Source organism: Ptychodera flava, chromosome 4 (genome assembly GCF_041260155.1).
Source record: "Ptychodera flava strain L36383 chromosome 4, AS_Pfla_20210202, whole genome shotgun sequence".
NCBI lineage: Eukaryota > Metazoa > Hemichordata > Enteropneusta > Ptychoderidae > Ptychodera > Ptychodera flava.
The window spans coordinates 44,023,837-44,046,608 of record NC_091931.1 but is presented as its reverse complement, the minus strand read 5'-3'; the positions used below and the strand labels follow the sequence as shown (position 1 = coordinate 44,046,608).

The following is a 22,772-nucleotide window of genomic DNA, read 5'->3' as shown; positions in this document are numbered from 1 at the left end:
TAAGAGACAATTTTAAAATAAGAGAATAGTACTACTCGAAAAGTTCCAGATATTTCGGTCAAAAGACTCGGTACAATTTTGTTAACTATGAACGAGGATGAGTGCGAAGATTCAAGATGGCGATAGAAATTGAGTCAGCTGAGTAAGCTCTAGTTCTCTTGGTTTTCTTTGTTTATGTTGATTCCTAGCACCTTACAACCCATGTTTTCGTCGTGTGCATTATTTGATTACGTGCTACTCACACTCACACTGTAAATGAACCCAGTCCGTTTTCGTCACAGCAAGGTATTTGGGGCTGCTGCAGCTCAAACACTGACGCACGACCATTACACATGTGCGTGTGTCTTTGACTTTGCATTGTGTTCAGTGTTTTTGTAACGCTTCTGTACATACAGGACGGCTTGGCATAAATATTGCAGATCATGAGCGCGACCTTTTGACACTACCGACAAGCAATATAATTTGATTACATTTGTTGCGCCTCTAAAACAAACGATGCAGCACTCAGCAGGACCTGTGCGTCGCTGTGATCCGTTTTTAAGCCCAATCATTTTCTCGATTCAGGTTGTGTCACAGCCTAGAGAACGGTACGAGTATAGCCCTACAAGGGGGTCCAGACACTTCGCACCAAAACCAGTTCGCCCCACACAACTTCGTCCCAAAACCATTTCGCACCAAACCACCTTGTCCCAGTACTACCTTATCCAACGCCACTTCGCCCAAGTACCACCTCGTACAAAAACCACTTCACTAAAGTATACTTCCGTGGGGTCCAGACACTTCGCACCAAAACCAGTTCGCCCACACAACTTCGTCCCAAAACCATTTCGTACCAAAACCACCTCGTCCCAAGTACTACATCGCCCAACCCCACTTCGCCCCAAGTACCACATCGTACTAAAACCACTTCGACCAAAGTATAGTACCGTCAACTCGTCCTGAAACAACGATGTTACGACGTATAATAAGGTTGTTTTTACTTGCAACTTGGAAGCATTAATGTGTTAGGACATTTTGGCTACCACAAACCATTTATTGTTGCATCATGGTTGCATGAAACCATAAGCGATAGAATAAGAAAATAGAGACACGCAAATGCTACAACTCAGGTGCCTTGCGCCGAATTGCACGATGTCAATTTCGCGAAATGCGTACACTTTCAAGATTTCAGTCCCAGGATGACAGAAAGGTGGTTATTTTCATCAGCTTTACCAGTTAGCGATAAGTTTCGGGCAAAGTGGTTTGGGGACATGACTTTTGGGGCGAAGTGGTTTTGGTACGAGGTTGTTTTGGTGCGAAGTGGTTTTGGTGCGAAATGGTATGGGACGAGATGGTATGGTGCGAAGTGGTTTTGGTGCGAAGTGTCTGGGAACCGACTTCCGTCAAGTCGTCCTAAAACAGGTTAAAACGTCGATGCCACGAATCATAACGTTGTTTTACCTACAACTTGGCTACCACGAACCATTGATTCTTCCATGAAACCATACGGTATATTAGAAAAAAAAGAACGCAAACTACTAAATGGTACATTTCAGGTACCGTGCGCGGTATTGCATGATGCGGTGTCATTTTCTCGAAATGTGTACAATTTCAAGATTTCAGTCCTGGGATGATAGAAAGGTGATTATAACTTCACTGGCAGTGGTTGGTTGGTTTCAGCTTTTAACGGTTAGCGATAAATTGGGGAGTGAAGTGGCATTGTTTTTGGGGTGCAATGGTTTTGGGCGACGTAATTTTTGGGGCGAAGTGGTTTTGGTACGAGGTTGTTTTGGTGCGAAGTGGTTTTGGTGCGAAATGGTATGGGACGAGATGGTATGGTGCGAAGTGGTTTTGGTGCGAAGTGTCTGGGAACCCCCTACGAGTATGGCGAGAGTGTCCGGCTTTGGCTAGGCGGCGTAGCCAAAGCCGGACACTCTCGCCATACTCGTAGGGCTAGGTACGAGTACAGATCGCAACAATGCATTCCCTAATAATGCAATTTGCCCTGGATATTTCTAGCCAACCAGTTGGGGAGGGGGGGGTGTGCGCACAGGGGAGGGACTACTGCCTTGCAGCTCCCCATAGACAAAAGTTGCTGTCCTGCATCTGGATTGCTACAGCAAAAAGAACAAGGACATGAAACAACCAGCATGCAAATGATGATCTTTGAAACTTTGCAGCATGTAATTTACATTATGTCAACCAACAATTGAATTTACTTCTAAAGTAGCAGTAGTAGTAGTAATTAAAACATTTAGAGTATGGCTGCCATGGCACCACCACATTGGTACCACAGGGCGTTGTCTACATGTCCGTCCCCAGGGGTGGGTAGGTGTTTCGTTGTATCGCTAATAAAGATATATTCTACCAACCTTTGGTGTTTCGGTATTAACTTAGCACTGCCCTTGACAATCTTGCGTATACGTTTTATCAACATGCTGCGTCTATTATCTGATGAGTTTGAGTGCCTAATTAGCCAAAGTAATCAAGGGTAAATTACTAATCTGTGGACGCTCTCACCAGATTATCACTGGATAAATTTGACAAAGTCAACAACGAACGCACCAGCAAGGTATCTTCAGTATACCTTGCTGGTGCGTTTGTTGTTGACTTTGTCAAATTTAATCCGGTGATAATCTGGTGAGAGCGTCCACAGATTAGTAATTTACCCTTGATTACTTTGGCTAATTAGGCACTCAAACTCATCAGATAATAGACGCAGCATGTTGATAAAGCGTACACGCAAGATTGTTAAGGGCAGTGCTAAGTTAAGACCGAAACACCAAAGTTTGGTAGAATATATCTTTATTAGCGATACAACGAAACACCTACCCACCCCCGGGGACGGACATTTAGACAACGCCCTGTGTTGGTACTGGGTACAGAGTCATTTTGGGTGGACACTGTGCGGTGTTTTCTTCACCTTCAGAGATGTGGACAGTGTTCATTTTGGTGCATCGTCTTTCCATACTTGCTGTGCTAATATCTAATATTAATAATAATTCATTTCCACTTGTATTAAATATACAATGGAAATTGATTTTTCACTTGTGCATCAATAAAAGAATTAAAAATAGAGTAAAATAGGGTAAAAATACTAAAAATAAAAACATGTTAAAATACAAAGAATAAAAATACGAAATGTATCTACCACCAATAAGCACCAAAACTTGTCTGTGGATAACTCCAAGAGAATCACCAAAAGTGTCCTTAGTAGAGGTGTCCTTTATTGAAATACATTACTATTCCATCTGTAATTCCTGGTTGTTAAAGTCAGATGTTACTAAATAGAGGTGTCCACTGCTTGTTACTCTTAGCCGATGTTATCAATTTGATGTGATGTCTTAGGTTTTGTATAAGACTGGCACAGAAATGTTCTTCTTATGGCAAAGAAATTTTATAATACGCATCATGTAGGTGTGAAGCAGATTCAAGAGATTTTCAGTAGATTCAAACGCCTAGAAATGATGTCAGTAGCAAGGCATACAGATAACAAGACAACCTAGTGATGGAAATGAGTTTGACTCCATCTGATCCGCTTCATCCTGTTCTTGCAGTGTGGTTCGTCTCATTCAACAGTACCTGAAAGAAAACAACTTGCATCGAACACTGTCAGCATTGCAAGAAGAAACAAGCATATCCTTGAACACAGTAGACAGTATCGATGGCTTTGTATCAGATATCAACAGTGGACACTGGGATACAGTATTGCAAGCTATACAGTCACTCAAACTGCCTGACAAGACTTTGATAGATCTGTATGAACAAGTAAGTCAGAGTCCAGCTTCGCTGTATATTGTACATCAGGCACAGATTTTCAGGAAAGTGAACAGTTTCCCGATATCTCTATCCCATAGTTCAATCCAAGTTATCCTATCAATCGTTTTGAAAACTGAAGTGGAATTCAGTATTCACCATCTCATCCACATAAAAATCAAAATTCTGTTTTTCCCTTTCCAATTATTATCAAAGTACACTTTTAACGTTACAATTGATATAGTCCGAATTTGTTGTTATTTTATTTAAGTGTCAACATATGCACTCAATATATACAAATAAATGTCCAGATGTACAGATCACTGCAAGTAGAGATAATTTTACCAAATACTACCGGTATATGTGTATTGATTCAGTGTGCTCACACTCATCTTCTTCACAACAGATTGTCCTGGAGCTGATAGAATTGAGAGAGTTGGGAGCAGCTCGTTCTTTACTCAGACAGACTGACCCTATGATAATGTTAAAACAGCAGCAACCTGACAGATATGTTCATCTAGAAAACCTACTTGCAAGGTCCTACTTTGATCCCAGAGAGGTAGGTATTACTTTCCCATCGCTTTGCCATTCTTCAAGTTTCACCATGTGCTGTTCATCACGCATTAGCTCACTGGTGTTTTCTTCCAGTGTATATGTAAAAAGACTATATGTCTCTCTCTGTGACATTGAAATATTATTTCACTTTCCATCCACTCTCCAGCATACATATACAATTATTTTTAGATTAGCAACGAGGCAAGCCCATGAAAAGCAGTGAAAATTCAGACATACATAACATACCAAATATATGGGTTACTATATTGGTAGTATGTGATTAACCATTGATGTGAATTTTGATATCTCCCAGGCCTACCCTGATGGCAGTAGCAAAGAACGTAGAAGAGCTGCCATAGCCAATGCATTGTCAGGTGAAGTCAGTGTGGTGCCTCCTTCTCGTCTCCTAGCTCTGCTCGGTCAAGCGTTGAAATGGCAGCAGCACCAGGGACTGTTACCTCCAGGTACCAGCATTGATTTGTTCCGTGGCAAAGCTGCAGTCAAAGATGAAGAAGAGGAGAAATACCCAACACAGCTTAGTAAAACCATCAAGGTAGGTGAAATATTGCAGATCATGCATTGTTAACTGTCACAAAGCCAAGACATCAAAACTTGACGATGATAAACATGATAAAACTGCTTGCTGCATCATATCCCAATAATTTTCATTGCCATTCAAATATGTATGTACCGTAATACATATTTACTCAATAGCAGCCATATAGATACCAGTTAGATAAAACATACAAATTATTCTGTTGCATCTTCTACTATTGTCAACCAAAAGCTGGAAGAAAAAGTTAAAACTCATTGGTGTGGTATTTATATTACAAGTGCAGGGGTGTCCATTTAGGTCGTATCACTGTAATGTCCCCAGTGTTTGATTTGTGATACTTATCATTATTTGAGAACAAAATATTTTTTTGTGATTGTCCAGCAAGCAAATACAAGATAAAAAACCCATTTTGATACGTAAAATTCTGTGTGTTGTTGTTTCAAAATGTTTTGGCATCCTGTATTTTGTTCTACAGTTTGGTCAGAAATCCCATGTGGAATGCTCAGCTTTCTCACCTGACGGTCAATATCTAGTCACTGGCAGTGTTGATGGTTTCATTGAAGTCTGGAATTTCACTACTGGCAAGATCAGAAAAGATCTGAAGTACCAAGCTCAGGTAGGTTATTTGCAAGTGAAATAGAAGATTTAGTTTTGTGATTCAAAAGGTGAGGCTGTTAGTTTCATGACTGTGTCACCTTACTTACACCCAATATGCATAGGTTTGATACCATGTCCGATGTATGGTTGTAGCATTACCACATCCAAAGGATAACCAGTAAGTTAGCTTACATTTCTTTTTTCCAAGCATACCATCTTTCAGAAATAAGTTTAAAAAATAACAGCAATATCTAACTTTGTTATTGAAACCAACTGGATAATCATACTTTGTTTGTCCCATGCACATTATTCCATTCATTATATTTTAACAGGATAACTTTATGATGATGGATGATGCAGTCTTGTGTATGTGTTTCAGCAGAGACAGTGAAATGTTGTCAACAGGAAGCCAAGATGGCAAGATCAAGGTGAATTTCAGGCTGCGTGCCCATATATTTCTGACTTTGTTTATGTCTTCAGATTTGCTTCTGTCTCTTTCCTAAAACTCACCACCAGACTTTCTCAGCATGACTCTGACTCATTCCAAAACTTTAATTTCTGTGTGGTCACTCAGAAGTTGGGGATCTAGTTGAACAAGTGAACTAAAACTTTTTTCTTCTGACCCCTACAGGCTTGGCCGTAATTTGTACCATCTTAACACCCAGAGTTTATGACATTTGATAACACGTTCCAAATAACTTCACTATTCTAAATGATTGCCCATCTATTTCATGTATTGTGTATATATGTTCATTCCTCAAATATGTACAGTGTTGCATCTTAGGATAAAAAATAGCTCAAGTCACAGAGTACTCCATTTTGTCTTGTAGGTGTGGAAGATACAGACGGGTCAGTGCCTCAGAAAGTTTGACAATGCACACAGCAAAGGTGTTACGTCAGTGAAATTCTCAAAAGACGGTAGTCAGCTTCTTAGCACATCATTTGACCAAACAATCAGGTAAGATAAGTCACTCGGTGCCATGAATTTATGTCAATGTTGGAATGCTGAACCCATGACAAAAACGACATTAAGAGATGTGAAGTTTCCTTTCAAAATGGATGCATAGTTTAGCATGAGCATGATGTTTCTATGAAAAATGAAAGGCACTTGTCTTTGAAACAAGTCATTCTCCCACTACCATTAGGTGTACTCAGAGGGGAAAATAGAAAGTTACATGAACATAAAAAATTTGACAGAAGATTTCTAGGTGTGTATAGGCAGATTGTTGTCAGAGCATTCTTGACTGCGAAATTGAAAAGATCAAATAGAATTCGCTGAATTTTTACAGAGTACATGGTTTGAAGTCTGGCAAGACGCTGAAGGAGTTCCGTGGTCACACTTCATTTGTCAATGATTCAGTCTTCACACCAGATGGCCATTACATAATCAGTGCTTCATCAGATGGCACTGTGAAGGTAAGAGTTGGAATGATAAAAATGATGGATTATAGAAATGATCTCGTCCTTTGTGAAACCAGGAGAATGGCTGAATAATTTGTCAAAAATATTGACAGAACAGGAGTGTTTCACTTCCTCATTATGTGTCATTGTGGTATAATTTCACATTAACCCGCTCACTACCACAGTGTAGCCCAAACCCACTGTTATCAATGGTAATTGTTAACCTATTTGTAATTGGGCATGATCAGGCTAAATATTTTCTTAGAATTGACTTTGCACAAGTTATGGAAATATTATGCAGACAAGACTCAGTTGTTCAACATAACAGAATGAACCAACTATTGTATTACAGGTGGAAATCAAGATCTTTACCACAATGACAGAACCAAACGCTTTTCTTGGCAAAGATATCACAGAGTCAGGGTTATCACTTCAGTTAAGAGCCATCACAATTTCATAATCATCATGTATAAATCAAGAATTGGCATACTATTTATCTTTCTCATCTTCCACTAGGTGTGGAACTTGAAGAGCACAGAATGTATCAACACTTTCAAGTCACTAGGTGGCACCTCTACAGCTGACATCACTGTCAATAGTGTTCACATACTGCCCCGTAACGTTGAACAGTTTGTTGTCTGCAATCGTAGTAACACTGTTGTCATCATGAACATGCAGGGACAGGTAAGTTTGGATTTTTTCAAGGACATTTTATCAAGGCAGAGTTTGTTCTCTTGACAAAATTATGGAAAACTGTATGGATTTCTTGATCTTTGAATTGTCATCAATATGATCAATTTTAATACTTAGACTGGTTGCAGCATTTGGCATAAATCTCTATATATGGATGATGTATGTAGAATATGAAATACTTCTTTTTCAGGTGCATAGTTCTAGGTGTACTCTTCAAAACAAATTGAAATAAGACTTTAAATGCGAGAAAGTCAAAATAATGTTTTCTTAGGCTATAACTGACTATTGTTATCTATTGTTTTGCTTGTTCAGTGTGATGGCAATGCTTTTCTTTCGGTTACACCTGTATTCCAAAATTTCTTAGAATGATGAACTAGAATAACATTTTTTTTTGATTCGATAGCATCAGATTTGCCCACTTTGAAATAAGTGTGTCTTCTCTGTCATCAGATTGTACGTAGTTTCAGCTCTGGTAAGAGAGAAGGTGGTGACTTTGTGTGTGCTACACTCTCACCCCGTGGTGAGTGGATCTACTGTGTTGGTGAAGATTTGGTGCTCTACTGTTTCTCAACTACCACAGGAAAACTGGAAAGAACTCTCAATGTAAGTCACCATCTGGATATTCAGTTGTATGAATGTATCTTGTTAAGCTTACCTTATGATTCTCACCTACCTTCAGGACAGAGTCGCAACAACTTTCCGAAATAGTACCACAGCAGTCCTTGCTTACAGAAAGCTGTGACAAATCATAAAGGAATGAGTGAAAGTTTTGAATGACCCTTTCATCACTAGACCAGATTCAGTACTTTTTGTCTTTCTTCTGTTATGAATGTTTGAATTCACATATGGTTGCTTTCCATTCAGGTCCATGAAAAAGATGTGATTGGCATAGTGCATCACCCCCACAACAATTTGATTGGCACATACAGTGAAGATGGACTTCTCAAACTTTGGAAACCTTAGAACTGCAGGATCTGCAACCAGAGGGCAGCTGGCAAATTAACCCTCCCAGAGACTTGAATGTGTTTCCATCTTTTTAGTCTAACTTCCTCATAGCATAAGATTGAATGTTTCATGGGGAAGTAACATAATTTGGATAAAGACGTTTTGACAACCATGCACATGGACCAATTATAAACCAGCGTGTCATTGACTTGACACAATCCACATTATCAAATTCAAAGGACAGCTAGAGTTTGCATTTGTTGATGACTTTACATTTTCTGCATAGTCTAAAACCAGGACCGGACTTTGAATTTAGAAAGTTGTCTCTGTTAGAATCTTTCCATGAAGGAATGAATAGGAACATGAATGTAAATAGAGTACTTGATTCACTTGTTACTTTATTGTGTGTATGTGGAAAACATGAAGATTATATTATCTTTCACAAGTATGCAAAGTTCTTCAGTATGTGTACTTTATAACTTGCCACATAAACTATAGTGAAGGTGATAGTACCAGTACCCCACAGGCATGCTTACACATATTGTTTGGGGGAAATTCAGTGCAAGTCTAGTTCATTGTCAAGTCAATAAATCCATTCTGAAGATCAAGTCCATGAATCTACTGGTGCCCACAGGGATTAATGTAAACCAAGGCAGTAAATTTCAACCAGAATTGCTTTCACAAAACTTTATGACAACTCTGTGCTGTATGATGAAATACCTCACATTATAGAATGGAAGGACTGACTGCACACAGTACCATTATACACCTACATGCATCATTACATGCATCATTGCGCAATGTATCCGTCATTAGGCAGTCCTATCTGATCATCCATTCATTGAAGGGTACCTAACCAGAGCTTATTTGCCATGTTAGAACAGCACAAGTGTTGTATTTATGCTAGACCACTTCATGTACTGAAGTTTTGCAGTAAGGCGTCAATAATGATGTCCCAAAAAATGATTTGCTAAATCCTGACAGAATGTGGCTGAACTAGACACAAACCTTAAAATTTTAGCAAGTCAAAATTTGAATTTATAGGATTTCGCTGTGTAAGCTTTGTGTATAACTGCAAGGGAATTTAATTACCATTATGCCCTTTGACAGTGGCGTCATTAGCCCAGTATATTGCAAGGATAATGTGCTCGGTAACATGTGGCTTGGGTTCACTTGTATGAAACATAAAGTATGAACTCCAAATTAAATTTGCATAATTCAGTGTAATTTGAAATCACGTTAGGCAGATAGTCATCAGCCAGTACGCATAACAAATGAATTACTGTGTTTTTGTGCTGTCCTTCATGTTGTGTCTGCAGGGCTTTCACTGGACATCAATCCCCAGACCGCTCTTGATGAATCAAGGCCATGAGTCCAGTCTGTGTTTTATGCGCTCTATTCACATCTATCCTTACTTTTGAAGTCATTGTTTTTTTGAAACTGCCCATAAACTGCTTTTTAAGATGGCTGTTAAAGTTCTGTGATTTTAATCATTACTCATTGGAGTGGAAAATTGTGTAAAAAATGGACAATGCCAAAGATGTCTCTTTTCATTCTTCAGCTCCGATCAGTCTGTTTAATCAGACAGAATTGTCAATTCTAGTCTGTCGCATAAAAACTTACCATTTGCTCAAGGAAAGTCTACTGTCTATACCTATCTCAAAGTAAGTAATAGCTTGCTTAAATTGAAGACATCTGATGCAGCTGTCGCCCAGGTTTTTCACACCATAAAAACATTGCCGGACACTTTACTTTTCTGATCTGAAGTATATGATGTACATATTGTAGCTGTTTTAATAAATATCCAGTCTCAGTAGTTTGTAGGTAAGAGGACAATTAATATTGTACAAGTATTCCACTGTTACACAGAGTTTTCTTTGAAAGCCAGGATTCATTCATTGCACCTTGGCTGTATTTTGTGTACATTGTTCTATTATGAAGTCACATAAACTCAAATAAAATATGCAAATGACAATGGAAAGGCCAACTTTCGTATCATTTCAGAAATCTTCCACTGATCGTTTGCCAAGAGGCAACTCTTAAACTTTTCAGTGTAAAGGTATACTGTCACCTGTTCCAACTTTGCCACAGTTACCATGGAAAGAGAAAATCTATCCAATCACAGATCACGGTTACTGAACCCCACAGATTTGAAGCGGGTGGCCACTTTTTAAAAACAGCGCCCTCACATGGACATTTTGAATACCAAGGAACGCCCCTTTGACCATATATGGGCATATTTAGATTACAGATGACTGTATACCTTTAACTGAATTCGGTTTTCCTGTTACATACCTCATATATTAAACATCACGTGTTGTTCACATCCTACAAGATGCAATAGTAACTTGCTGATGAACTATTTGGGATTATACGAAAACATCTGGATTTCAAAATGATCAAATTACAAAAATTTTCCAGATAACCGTCACATCATGTCATTCACCGTTATTGACATTGGTCATCTCATGTTTACAAAATTGTAAGAAAAGTTGATAAAGCACCTATTTCAAATGTTTGCATGGCATATTTTTATGGATTTTTTGTCCATCATGACTCAAATCAAGCGTATGTTTGTCTTTAACAAATCAAGCCAAAAATCTTTTATGAAAATTTTCTTAAAAAAGAGCTTGAAGCATTAGACCAATTGTTGCTTCAGGCACATAGTCTCTTGTTAAGGCTAAGTATAACGAAATTATTGTACACCTTGTACCTGGCCTGTGGGGTTCTGAAGTTCAAGGACTCTCTATATTTGCACAGTATGCAGAGTTCAAATATGGGTGATTGTGAATTTATCACAACAGCAGACGTGTTCATTCATGTCATGTCACAAGTCTTCAAATCCCTAAAGTAATAATCAATGATGTAAATTTGGTATTTATTTGGGGTAAGTGTATGATAATAGGTTTATCACAAAGTAGGGCTCTGCAAGTGTGTTTACTGTGAAAATGTTTCTCATAAACCAGAGTCCATACAGGGCCCTATTTTGCAAAATGACGCTTTAAAAATAAAATTCTGTATGTTTACATAACATGAGTATATATGACTTTTCATACACGGACTACCGTAGGGCACTTATCATACAGGTACATTTTTCATTAGACCAACAAATTTCCACGGCCCTATACATCATATTGGTTGTGTGCCCATTATAGCATATAACTGTTTCTGTACAGCTTTAGTGTCATTTGTGCTTCATCAGGGGAATATGTGTTTGATGTTCCTAAAATAACACCAACACTAATATGACACAAGGGGCATGCAGATGATGTTGAAAACATCTGGTTTACCACATACTGTACACATCCCATAATTTGACAAAAGAGTACATGTTCATCTTTGGGATCTATTCTTCCAAGAGCATTGATATACTTATTTTTGTAACACTAAAATATCATTAATGCACACAGAGAATATAATGCTGCCACAATACAACATATATTATAGCCCAAACATGGGACTATGTGCCCGAGGGTAGGTGACCATTTGCCGGACGTAAGCAGGCAAACGGTCTCCTGCCTCAAGGGTACATAGTCCTTTGTTTTGGCTATGCCTCTCTTACAGTTTCACTCCAAGGTATTAGGTTTATTGGCAAATGATAATCAAACTCTTTATTTCCATCTTAGAGGAAAATCTGTTAAAAACAATTTCATGATCAATTGGTGCATTGATATATTTAAACCACTGTTATGTGGTATATCAATTTTCTTTATGCAAAATTTTCCAAAACCAAATTCCTATGCAAAACATGTAATTTCAACATTTTTACATCCAAAAGAAGTAAAGTTGAAAATAGTTCAAGTTCACTTTCAGTAAAGTGATGACAATATACGGCCCACAACGTCATAGACGAGTTGTCATTGAACCCTATGGAGCACGCGATGTTCGATATAAAGGTATGTGATAAGTAAAATCTTGGAACCGAATAGACACAGTTAAAGCCCCTCTCCTGCCCCAAATTTGCCTGGCTCTACAAGCTGGGAGAGCCTGCGAAGTTAACAAGATACTTTCTGCCTTTTCCTGGCCCAGCCAGACTCTTGAGGACACTTCAGTGTAGAGCAAAGATTAGAGGCTGCATAGCAAACCGTTAACCATGGGCTGTTTCTTGCCAGCAAAATGTAGCTTTAATAGTGAGAATGATTTAGTCTGGTGTTATTATTTAAACAAAATGTCCAAATGGTCAAAATCCTTTCAATGTCAATATTTGCACATCACATGGCATCACACTTTTTGTTTTGATTTGGAGTTGTCATTTCTGATCAACAGGAGGCATGCATTGTTTACTTTCAATAGAAGTACCATGCTCCACATTTTCTACTTCTGCAGGTGTACTAAACCCTTCAGTGACTTCACCAGATCAGGCAAGAGTGAAAATTTACGGACATGGACAGGTTTTTGAATTAATCACAAGTAACCTAGGGAACTACCATAGTTTTAAGGGTTGGGGAGAGATCTTATAGGTAGAGGAAACTAGGAAGACTGTAGTTCATGTCTACAGGCTTGTGTTCACGTGTAATCTGTGCCCCAGATGAAATATACTGTTCCCTCAATATTCTACAACTTGATCAATATTCCACTTTGCAAATGTCAATTTCAGTAACACTCTTTATGTAATGACAGGATGCTAATTGACATAGAGTATTACGAGTGTAGTTCTGGAAAAGCTCAAATATTATGACATTTGACATGAATATTTCAAAGTTCATTTCAATATCACTGCTTACACTTTATAATGAATGTCACCAGGAAGTTGGCAATGTGTAAAAAATTTTTTCTAGTCCTTGACATTCAGCAAAAGTGATGCGACAATGTGATTTTCTAGTGTATTGACCTTTGTTTTTCTTGATTTTTTTTTATTCCTAACAATGCTGGTTTGGCATTATTGATACAATAGGGTCTTTTATCACTGGCTGCACATTAATTCCGTTTCCTTCTTAGCATTTTAGGACATGCAAGTAGGGATATCAAGGATAGCTGTATTGATGAGTATGTAAACAACAAAAAAGACATGACATACAGATTCTAATGATGCACGCGCAATGACCTGAAACAATATTTTTTTCTTGTCCCTATAGGGGTATGTCAATCAAAACGTCATTACCATCAGTTTTATCAAATCCAAATTCTGTCATTTGAGTAACTTGAGACATCAGATGTACATGTCACTTTATAACTGAATACCTTACTTTATTCAATTGAAAGCTGAACACATTAAAGTACATATACCAAAATGCTTCTTGAAGTTATCTATAAATAAAAGGCCAATGTGAACCAGCAAATATCCACATAGATATCTCAGCTCTAGTTGAAGATATGGTTTAATCACTGACATCCTGTCTGTAATGCATACGACACAAAATGCTTTAACAGAGTATCAAGTTTACTGAAATATCACTCTCATTTCAAAAAGCAACCAACTTCAAAAAAATTACATTGGTTTTGTCACAATTATTAACAATTGCAAAATCATGAAACCAGAAGGAAGCAACAGACAAAGCAGAAACTCGAAGTTCAAGATTGATTTATTTCCTTGTTTAAACCATAACACAAAGTCACAATTTAAAAGGGTCCAGCCCAATTATGGCAAGTTTATGTTTGCCGATTAGGATTGTGCGGAACACGGTCCTCTTTACGATGCTCATGTTGATGGTTTCTCTTGTTTGAATTACTTGCAAGCTTGTTTCCAAGGGTCAAGCGTCTCAGTTTTGCAGCTTTCTTCATCTTCAACCACATTGTCTTCAATCTTTATTCAATAAAAAATATTAGTTTATCCTCAGTATACAAGAATAACATTGTATCATCTGACTGTTTTGTCAAACAACAGGACTATTATTACCCATATGAAACATTGGAAAGCTTGAACACTGATATTCAGATGACATCAAGCGCTGTCAAAATCCACCCAATGCGTTTTGATGAATTCATGATTTGTGTTACACTGAGACCAAACCAAAACATGGATGTCAGAATTCTGCTCAGCGTAAGACTTTTGGTTTAACTTCCACATACAGCCTTTCAGTCTCTCATTTTATTGTCCATGTACCAGCTTGTTACCGGTATTAGGTGTAATTAAAAATGGGACTCAGAGAGCTTTTCATCATAATCCAGAATAATGTTTCACATTCTACATAGATACTGCATATGCCATGAAGGTCATACTAAATTCGTTGTCAGGTTTACCCTGATGTAAACTTACTTCTTTCTCATTGACACTGACTTTGACCTCCGTCCTACATTGACATTCACACACTTGTGGGATCCATCAGGCTGGGATTTGCACCCAAGACTGACTGAAGTACTGCAGCAGGCATCGTAGACACCAGTTGCACCTACTGGATTAGGAAGCTCGCACTATAAAATATGACAAAACAAACAAATTTTAAAATTACCACCCAATCATGTGATTCATTTACAATCACATGAAAGTCAAAGGTTGTACACAATTGAAACTGCCTCAGGTAATTCTACCATCTTAATCTAATCATTACAAATACATGAAGCAGAGCAAATACAGAGTATTTGATGTGGTGAAATGGTAAACCATTTCACCACATCAAAATACTCTGTATTTGCTCTGCTTCATGACTGTTAAATTAAGAAAAGTTCTGTCACTTTCATTACAACAAGGCTCAAAATTAGCAGTATATAGTCCCCGATCCATGATCCAATGACCTCGCCTTGGGAGTACTACTTTCTGGAAATGGTTGCCCCATCGCTTTGGCATCAGGACTACGTTTTATTCACTTGGAGACACTAAATGGGAATTCTTAGTACAACTGAATGGAATGTGTTGGATCCAACGTGGCTTGCAGACTTTCCAAACAAGGGTCACTTGTGATCCTGATTTAGAACAGTAATGATCAATTGAGCATCAGCTGTCATTTATGAATGCTATGAAAAAAGAGATGATATGGAGGATGGTGTAGCTTTTTGTCACATATTTACTTAATTAACTCTAATTGGCTTACATGAAAAGAAAATTTGTAAATTTTGTGGTATCGTTTTATCAATAGACCCGTCTTTTGGAGGGTCTATGGTTTTATACATAATTTCAGTTTCAAAGTTCTTTCATGCACTGTCACTGTGTTGTCTGGCTGGCTGACACTTAGCCCTGCGTACGATAACTGTGTGTTCCCGGCATCACAAAGACCGGCCGTGGCGGGAAGCCGTATAACGCCGGGAAAACACTGACCTGTGACAGGATGAAAATTAAAGTACGTGATGTAATTGATATTCATTTGTCTGTTGTATAGAAATAGTAATCATAGGGTTCAAAAGTAAGCCCAAATGATTGGGGTTAAAAGCGGGACTACCAAGTGCTTTATCTTGGGACTACCATTTTTTGGAAATTGTTGTCCACTTGGACGACCACGTAAAAACGTTAATTTCGAGTAATGATGACAGCATCTTACTTCTTGACCTGCAACGAATTCAACCTCACACTCATCGGCTATGTGTCCTCCTCTGATAAAATTAGATATCTTCTCGACGTACAGGTCGTGAGGGTGGTTCTCGGCTCGGTGATCAGGATTGATAGCCGAAGATAAAGCCTTTGTCTTCCTTCCCAGTGTTGGCTCAAGACACAAACAAATCAGCACTGTCACGCATCCCAGGAAGGCAATGGATTTCATGGTGTCTGCCCCTTTCACAGTCACAACTATGATGATTTCTGTGAACTTTTCGGACGAAATCGTTGCTGTCCTTTTCCCCCACACAAACGACGGAGATAGACTTCTTCGCCTCTCCACGCGTCCGTAACTGTCACGATCAATTCCAATTTGTTGCGTCACTGTGACGTAAAATGTCGTTAGAAGGGTTACGATTGGCCAGAAGTTTTACTAACAGCGCATGTGCAAAAGCATCGCGTGCGCACTTCGAAAGCCGAAAAAGTTCGATGCGAGTTACTATTACATGTAAAGTAATACCAACTCAATGCCGGCAGCATGTGTGTGGGCTCAGTATGTTTTCTGTGTAGGTTTACACCTACGTGTTATACGATGCGAGAAAAGGGAAAGTCACGGTCGTAAAACACCCTGGGGCACTTCTATAGGAAGGATTGGGGAAGGGTATACACAAAACCATGTAGGCTAACTTGATTGAAAATAATTCCCGACGTATAGTTTTTTTACGTTGGCGTCACTACCAGTTTTTCAGTGAAAATGGCTCATATGTAAATTTTCCAAAGATTGTAACTACAAAATACAAATGTTTTATTGGCCTACATGCAAACTAGAGAACACTGGCATAATAGGGCATAATCAGATGGCGGAGTAACCGCACAAAAACTCTGTCTTAATATTTCTGGAGTATTCCGTAGAACTTGACCGACAAGGAGTGATGACGTTTCGTGTCAAAACTTCAATTAGGAAGTACTAACAGTAGGCCTAATTGATAAAGCAAGTTGTAAAAGCTGACCATTTTATAACTAATTACAGCTTGCAGCATTTGCCTCAATAGATCATAGAAAGCACTTCACAATCAATATGTGACACACAAATATAACATTGAGAAACCTATGCATATCTGTTATTTGGTTGCATGGGTTTATGGAAATCTTTGATGAATCTTGATGAATCTTGCTAAAAATAGTTTTTTTCCCATTTTAACAAATTGTTTTCAAAAACACGGGAGCGTATTCAGTTCACTTCTGGTTATACCTTGATCTCTGTCATTGTGTCTTTCTTTCTTGATTGGTCTATTTCAACGGACAGCTAATTACTTGAGGTTTAGACAAGAAAGATTTCGGTCATCTCTCACACCAGGCAGTACCTTGCTCATTCTATGACTGGAAACCTACAATTAGCTTCTTCTCGCTATCGGCTTTTACAAAAGTAAAATTCTGAACGTCGGTAAAAATTCTTCGTAATGAGTGATTTGGTGTTAAATGTTTTCCCGAAAAATGTTTCCAATTTTATTTCTCCCCCTGGATATATTTTGCCCCTTTTTACAACCAGAAAATCTTTCCACAGAGGTGTTTGATTGGTTGGGATAAAAAGAGTAAATTGTTTATGTATGTGATAATTTCTAAATGTGAAACATTGCAAAGAAACAAAAAAAGAAAGCATTTCTGTCATCTCATTATCATTTACATCAGCAAAGTCACAACTCTGCAGCTGAAATTCTGAAATAAAATATATTCCAAATAGGTTCACCAAAATGTTCAGTTTATGAATATGTAAGTTAATCGACATACATAACATACATAAATAACATAAACACATTAAACATTTATTATATACGCCTTAAAACCGCGTATTGAAAAAAAATCACATTCAGCTTGGTACGAAAAATGAGCTTACAAGTCTACATACAGATTCTTTCTCACACCTGAGATTCCGTGATTTTTGGATCATTGCAAGACTTGGACAGCTTATCAGTGTTCAAAATGAGTCTGTATCTTTAAAAGCAGTTACATCTATTGAAATTTATTTCAATTTCTAAAAGTTTTTTTTGTTTTTTGTTTTGCACATTTGATGGTTGTGTGAGGCAGCGTACAGTCCAATCATGGCCATGCCTAGACCTGCTTGGCCGGCTGGCCCAGGACCAGAGCTATACTCCTAGGCCCGGGCCTGCACGCCGTACCACAGGGGGAAGGAGCAGTCCCCTGAGGTGGGGGAGGGGTGGGGGTCTTTGTGCACAGATTTGTTTTATTTTATTAATTTTGACCGTGATATTTCAAGTCAAGATTGCGACTGCCGTCTGACTGCTTTGTTTATTTCTAGTAAGCTTATTAGGGGACTGAACACCCCACCCCTAACCCCCACCCCAGTGGCCGTAGTATGCCAGCATGTGCCAGCATGGCCAGCATCCAGCGTCCGGTTGGTATCGCGCGCCCTCTCTTGGTTGTATTCAGCAACGCTAGACAATAGCGCCATCTGCAGGTGAACTTTATAAACAGGAAGAAGAATAATACACGTTGCTTTAGCGAGTAAGGGAGAAGTCCTATATAATCTGTTGCTTTCTTCAAGATGAATACGTTTCTATCGCGTTTGAACACAATATTTGCTTTCACATTAAGTGTGATGGCAGCTTTGACGTTTTGTTGCTTCTTAACAACGGCATTCAACCCAATCATCGCTCAGGTAGAAATAGGAACAACAAAAGCTGTCGTGTAAGTTTTGAACGTATGGTTTGTATTTTTGCTGCATTTCCTTACATATCTATGCCAACATTTTAGGTGAACGACCCTCAATGTTGTATGTTTTAGGTGTTAGATCGTAAGATCACTTTCTTGAGCGAGCACGATTATCAAGTGTGTAGCATACGGCATTAGCTGATAGTCTCAACAGCCAACAAGCATTAGGAAGCAATGGGCTTTATATCATGCATCACCATATTGAACAGTATCGTTCTATCATGGAGGTAGCAGAGATTCTATCAATGAGAAATATGTTAGAGTAATCATGAACGTACTACAATGCAATTCTTCACACTGATCCAGGTCTGTGTATACTTCAGTGCTGTTTAGCCTCTGGAAACAGACAGGGACAGACTTGTGTTTATTTTATATGCACACCACCACTTAGTGTATGTATTACTACACTGTGAAGTAAATCTTGATTTAGGAAGATTTTGTGTCAGTATACAAATTATGATTCAATTCTTGTACGGAAACCCAGCTGCAATGGTGTTGTCCCATGGTTTTTCCCAGTGTTTTTTCACCATGTAACTGTTAGAACTACTTCTTGGTTCTTATTTTCCTCAGTCAAAGGTGTAGAGTCATCATGTCAAAGTCTTGGATACTTTAGACACCATGAAGATCTCCCTAAAGAATCCCACAAATTGTTCATTTTAGAAACAAACCACAAAGCTGCTGGGTAATTACTTAATATGGTGTTCTGGGTATACCCACATCAGTAAGAATCAGTGCACTGCACTTTGCAACCGTGCGGACGGTGCGGTTTATGTTGGGAACCACGGAAAAATATGTCATGGGCTGCGATCACTTACAGCTGTAAAGAGAAGAAGGGTAAAACTTGTCCAAATTTGTGTCAGAAGCACTCAGCAAATGTAGAGTGCACAATGCTGTATTTTGAGTAACAGACCTACAATTGTGACCTGCATAATTTTCATGTGCACCATACTAACAGATGCTGTCTTTCCATTTCTTGCCATCAGAAAAAATGTTGCCAACTTTGCTGCGTCATCACGGGAAAAAAATGACCTGGCTCAGATAGCATTTGATCTCCATGTTGACCTTGCACCTCTTTTTAATTGGAATACGAAACAGTTATTCTTGTATCTTACAGCAGAGTATGAAACGAAAAATAATGTGAGTATTAGTAAGACAGAGAAATCATTATCATTGAAATATTGTGAACTTTAAGACAACAAAGTACAAATATGTGTGAATTGTACTTTGTTTTTAGTAATAAGCAAGCATACATGAAGCTTAAAATGGCTCAAATAATTTACATAACACATACGAAAACAACCACAACGTACTGCTGGTCTTCCATAGACTTTTCAACTTCATGGGGAAAAAAACAGACCTTAACACAGTATTTTTACCAATGGTAGGCAAACTATCATTGCATGATTGAAGAAAAGTTATGAAAAAGCTGTATGTCTTGAGGGTATATTTTGCACTCATTCCCAGCCCAGCCAAGAACAAATGAAATTGATGTTAGGGGCTGCAGATAATTAAAACATGCTCACGGTAAACAAAACTAAGTGCATTTGTCCTCAACCCCCTTCCCCCCTTCCCTTAATGAAAGTTTGTAAGTGTAAAAATCCAACCAAACCATTCTGTATCTGCATCCAACAATCCATGATTAAGTCACTATGAAATCACGCATACGGTAACAACCTCCCCCTCCCCCCGCATACCACCTCTAAAATCAACCTCTGTTCAGTGCCAACTCAACAATGACGCAACCCATAGAATGAAATGAAAAAGTGTATCCAAAATGATTGTTATGTTATTTTACCCGTGCACTGATTCACATGTATGTCAAATAGATGCTGGTGTAGCGCTGGTGCTTTACTGGTCTGGTACACGCCAAACAATGTAGCGATATTTTGCGATAGAAAAACTTCTTGTGTGATTTTTGCACACAGTAATCGAAATACAGCCAAACCCCCTCCCCCTAAACACAGAAGTTGCATTTACCATGCACGTGTTTTAAATATCCACGGCCCCTTAATGTTCTCACACTAATGTTACTATTTACATCAGGAAAATCACAATTTGTACACATCCTGAAGTACATCTCTGAATACTTTTGTGAAGTTACAGCAATTAGCTGATGTAAAAATGTGATATCCCAGCAAAAGTAACAAGATTACAGAAAGTATTGTGGTGGATATTCCCAATATAGTACTACAGTGGTAAACCAAATATTTTGAACTTTTCTTCAACAGAAACTCAACCAGGTTGTGCTCTGGGATAAAATTGTTAAAAGAGGTGAAAATACCAAGTTAGATTTCAAGAGTATGAATACAAAATATTACTTTTTTGATGATGGAAACGGACTTAAGTAAGTAACCTTGTGCCCTTCCTTATGGTCAAATTTCTTATGAGTTATAGCTGTATTAGATATGCCATGGCATTAGAAATATCAACAAAAAAAAGAATGATTCATTTTGACATGTTCAACTTGCAGTTACTGTATGGAAGTATGTTTTGAAGTACTGTACATTGTTGGTTTTCTTTTTGCATTACCAGTAGTACAGAACTAGCAGAAAGTCTAATACAGAATATACAGGACTTGCTAGAGTAAATTTGAAAAGTGTTTGAAAACTGTAATCTATCAAGGTAGCATTCGTGTATGAAGTGAATGCTAAGCTCAGACTCTAGTAACCCTGTCACCACCAGACTGTGGCACAACCCTTATTGTTTTCAATAGAGTGGGCAGACCTATACACAGGATAAAGGGGATGGATAGGTACCCAGTAATTTCCTGACACATTTATATCTTCAAATTTTATGTCAGTGATTGTTTAATGACATTATGCAAGTGGGTCTGACAGCATGATTCATAATTTGGTGTATGAGTTTGACTCTGTAATATTGCAACCAGAGCAAGGTTGGCGAATGAGAATTTGGCAACAGACCTTTTCTGTTGATATGATCCTACAGATAGATGCAGTGTAGAATCCAATCCAGCCATTAATATTTGTATTATTGTTAAATGTATTTGTTTTATCTGCAGGGGTCATGAGAATGTGACAATGACATTGGCATGGAATGTAATACCCAATGCTGGAACTCTGCCAAGGCTAAGAGGAGAAGGGGAACATATCCTTCAACTGCCCAATGAATATAGACAATAAATTATTCAAATGAAAATAATTTGGGGAATGGGGGGATTTTTTCAAAGAAAGAAAATTTAAAAAAAAAGAAACTTACCGCGTCATTTTTTCTTCAAGTTGAATTTGCTATGAGCACTTGATTCACTTGTTTATAGAATTTATAGTAGAGATATTAAGTACATTTAAATATGTTTGTGTTAAGGTAGAATGTGCCCCGGGGACAGATAATCGGACTCTCAAACTTTTCCGATTCTTTCCTGATCTACTACCACTTGTGAGAGCTTGTTTTGAAGCCCATGGAGAAAGGAAAACTTTCACCATCTTAGTTTTTTGAAAATCGAAAATTTTATTTTTCTCCATGGAGTTAACACAGGGATGGCGGCCATTTTGAATCACAAATTTTGGTAAATCTTGGATAATTTGTTTCTATAGTACTAAAATTTGCACGATGACCCCTGATTTTCATTCTGGATTTTGAAAGAGAATGGTTGAAAGATTTATTCAGGAAAGTTTGAGCAAAAGTTTAAGTCTTTCACTTTCGCGGCGCATACTACCTTAAACATACCATCATCAGAATATCATTTTAACAAGAGAATAGATCCTATACTTCTGCAATGAACAGCACACCAATTCATTTGAGGAAGATTTTGTACACTGTTGAATTATAACTCTTCACATTTTCAAAATTTTCTGTATTTTTGCTGGAATCCACTCCATAATAGGAAGAAATAAAACGCAAAATCTACATAGTCATGTCATGAATTGTTCATTTTTCATCCCGTACAGTTGTGAGCCCAAATCAGACTTGTAATTCAGGTCAGACAAATAGACAAAGCGACTTGGATGTTATCAGATTTCGATGCATCAACTGTTGAAGTTAATTTCATGAATAATAATACATATTACAGCTGAGGTAAAGTATTGCCAATGTTTTAATGAAGGGTCACAAGTCTGCAAATGTAAGTGAAATTTCCCTCTGCAGTATATCAGTGCATAGAAGGGGACAGCAGTGTGTAACCTGCAATTGAGTGCATTC

The 22,772-nt window shown here is 38.1% G+C and overlaps 3 protein-coding genes across 3 annotated transcripts; 2 read left to right on the top strand and 1 right to left on the bottom strand.

Annotated features, from left to right (window-relative positions):
- The first annotated feature begins 12 nt into the window (after positions 1-12).
- LOC139131891 (WD40 repeat-containing protein SMU1) lies at positions 13-10,469 on the top strand. The gene is made up of 11 exons (XM_070698193.1): positions 13-142; positions 3,537-3,747; positions 4,142-4,294; positions 4,604-4,843; positions 5,322-5,462; positions 5,776-5,871; positions 6,274-6,401; positions 6,733-6,859; positions 7,361-7,528; positions 7,988-8,140; positions 8,402-10,469. Exons 1-11 carry the CDS (start codon positions 117-119, stop codon positions 8,498-8,500), a joined length of 1,542 nt encoding a protein of 513 aa, XP_070554294.1. The 5' UTR covers positions 13-116; the 3' UTR covers positions 8,501-10,469.
- Positions 10,470-13,687: 3,218 nt separating this feature from the next.
- On the bottom strand, positions 13,688-16,283 carry LOC139130533 (uncharacterized). The gene is made up of 3 exons (XM_070696294.1): positions 15,895-16,283; positions 14,679-14,833; positions 13,688-14,225 (listed from the first exon to the last, which is right to left on the bottom strand). Exons 1-3 carry the CDS (start codon positions 16,111-16,113, stop codon positions 14,072-14,074), a joined length of 528 nt encoding a protein of 175 aa, XP_070552395.1. The 5' UTR covers positions 16,114-16,283; the 3' UTR covers positions 13,688-14,071.
- A 2,082-nt stretch (positions 16,284-18,365) lies between these two features.
- Positions 18,366-22,481, top strand: LOC139131890 (signal peptidase complex subunit 3-like). The gene is made up of 4 exons (XM_070698192.1): positions 18,366-18,593; positions 19,601-19,754; positions 20,846-20,961; positions 21,637-22,481. The coding sequence occupies exons 1-4, from the start codon at positions 18,451-18,453 to the stop codon at positions 21,755-21,757; spliced, it is 534 nt and encodes a 177-aa protein (XP_070554293.1). The 5' UTR covers positions 18,366-18,450; the 3' UTR covers positions 21,758-22,481.
- Positions 22,482-22,772: the final 291 nt, after the last annotated feature.

What these genes read in the sequence shown, in the direction of transcription:
- LOC139131890 (XM_070698192.1), top strand. Translation starts at nt 18,451, where the DNA reads ATGAATACGTTTCTATCGCGTTTGAACACAATATTTGCTTTCACATTA. An exon ending in GGAACAACAAAAGCTGTCGT is followed by an intron (nt 18,594 to 19,600) that starts GTAAGTTTTGAA and finishes TCTTGCCATCAG; the next exon opens with AAAAAATGTTGCCAACTTTG. An exon ending in AGTATGAAACGAAAAATAAT is followed by an intron (nt 19,755 to 20,845) that starts GTGAGTATTAGT and finishes TTTCTTCAACAG; the next exon opens with AAACTCAACCAGGTTGTGCT.
- LOC139130533 (XM_070696294.1), bottom strand. Translation starts at nt 16,113, where the DNA reads ATGAAATCCATTGCCTTCCTGGGATGCGTGACAGTGCTGATTTGTTTG. An exon ending in AATTCGTTGCAGGTCAAGAA is followed by an intron (nt 14,834 to 15,894) that starts GTAAGATGCTGT and finishes CATATTTTATAG; the next exon opens with TGCGAGCTTCCTAATCCAGT. An exon ending in TCAGTGTCAATGAGAAAGAA is followed by an intron (nt 14,226 to 14,678) that starts GTAAGTTTACAT and finishes TATTGAATAAAG; the next exon opens with ATTGAAGACAATGTGGTTGA.
- LOC139131891 (XM_070698193.1), top strand. Translation starts at nt 117, where the DNA reads ATGGCGATAGAAATTGAGTCAGCTGA. An exon ending in CATCAGATGGCACTGTGAAG is followed by an intron (nt 6,860 to 7,360) that starts GTAAGAGTTGGA and finishes ATCTTCCACTAG; the next exon opens with GTGTGGAACTTGAAGAGCAC. An exon ending in AACTGGAAAGAACTCTCAAT is followed by an intron (nt 8,141 to 8,401) that starts GTAAGTCACCAT and finishes CTTTCCATTCAG; the next exon opens with GTCCATGAAAAAGATGTGAT.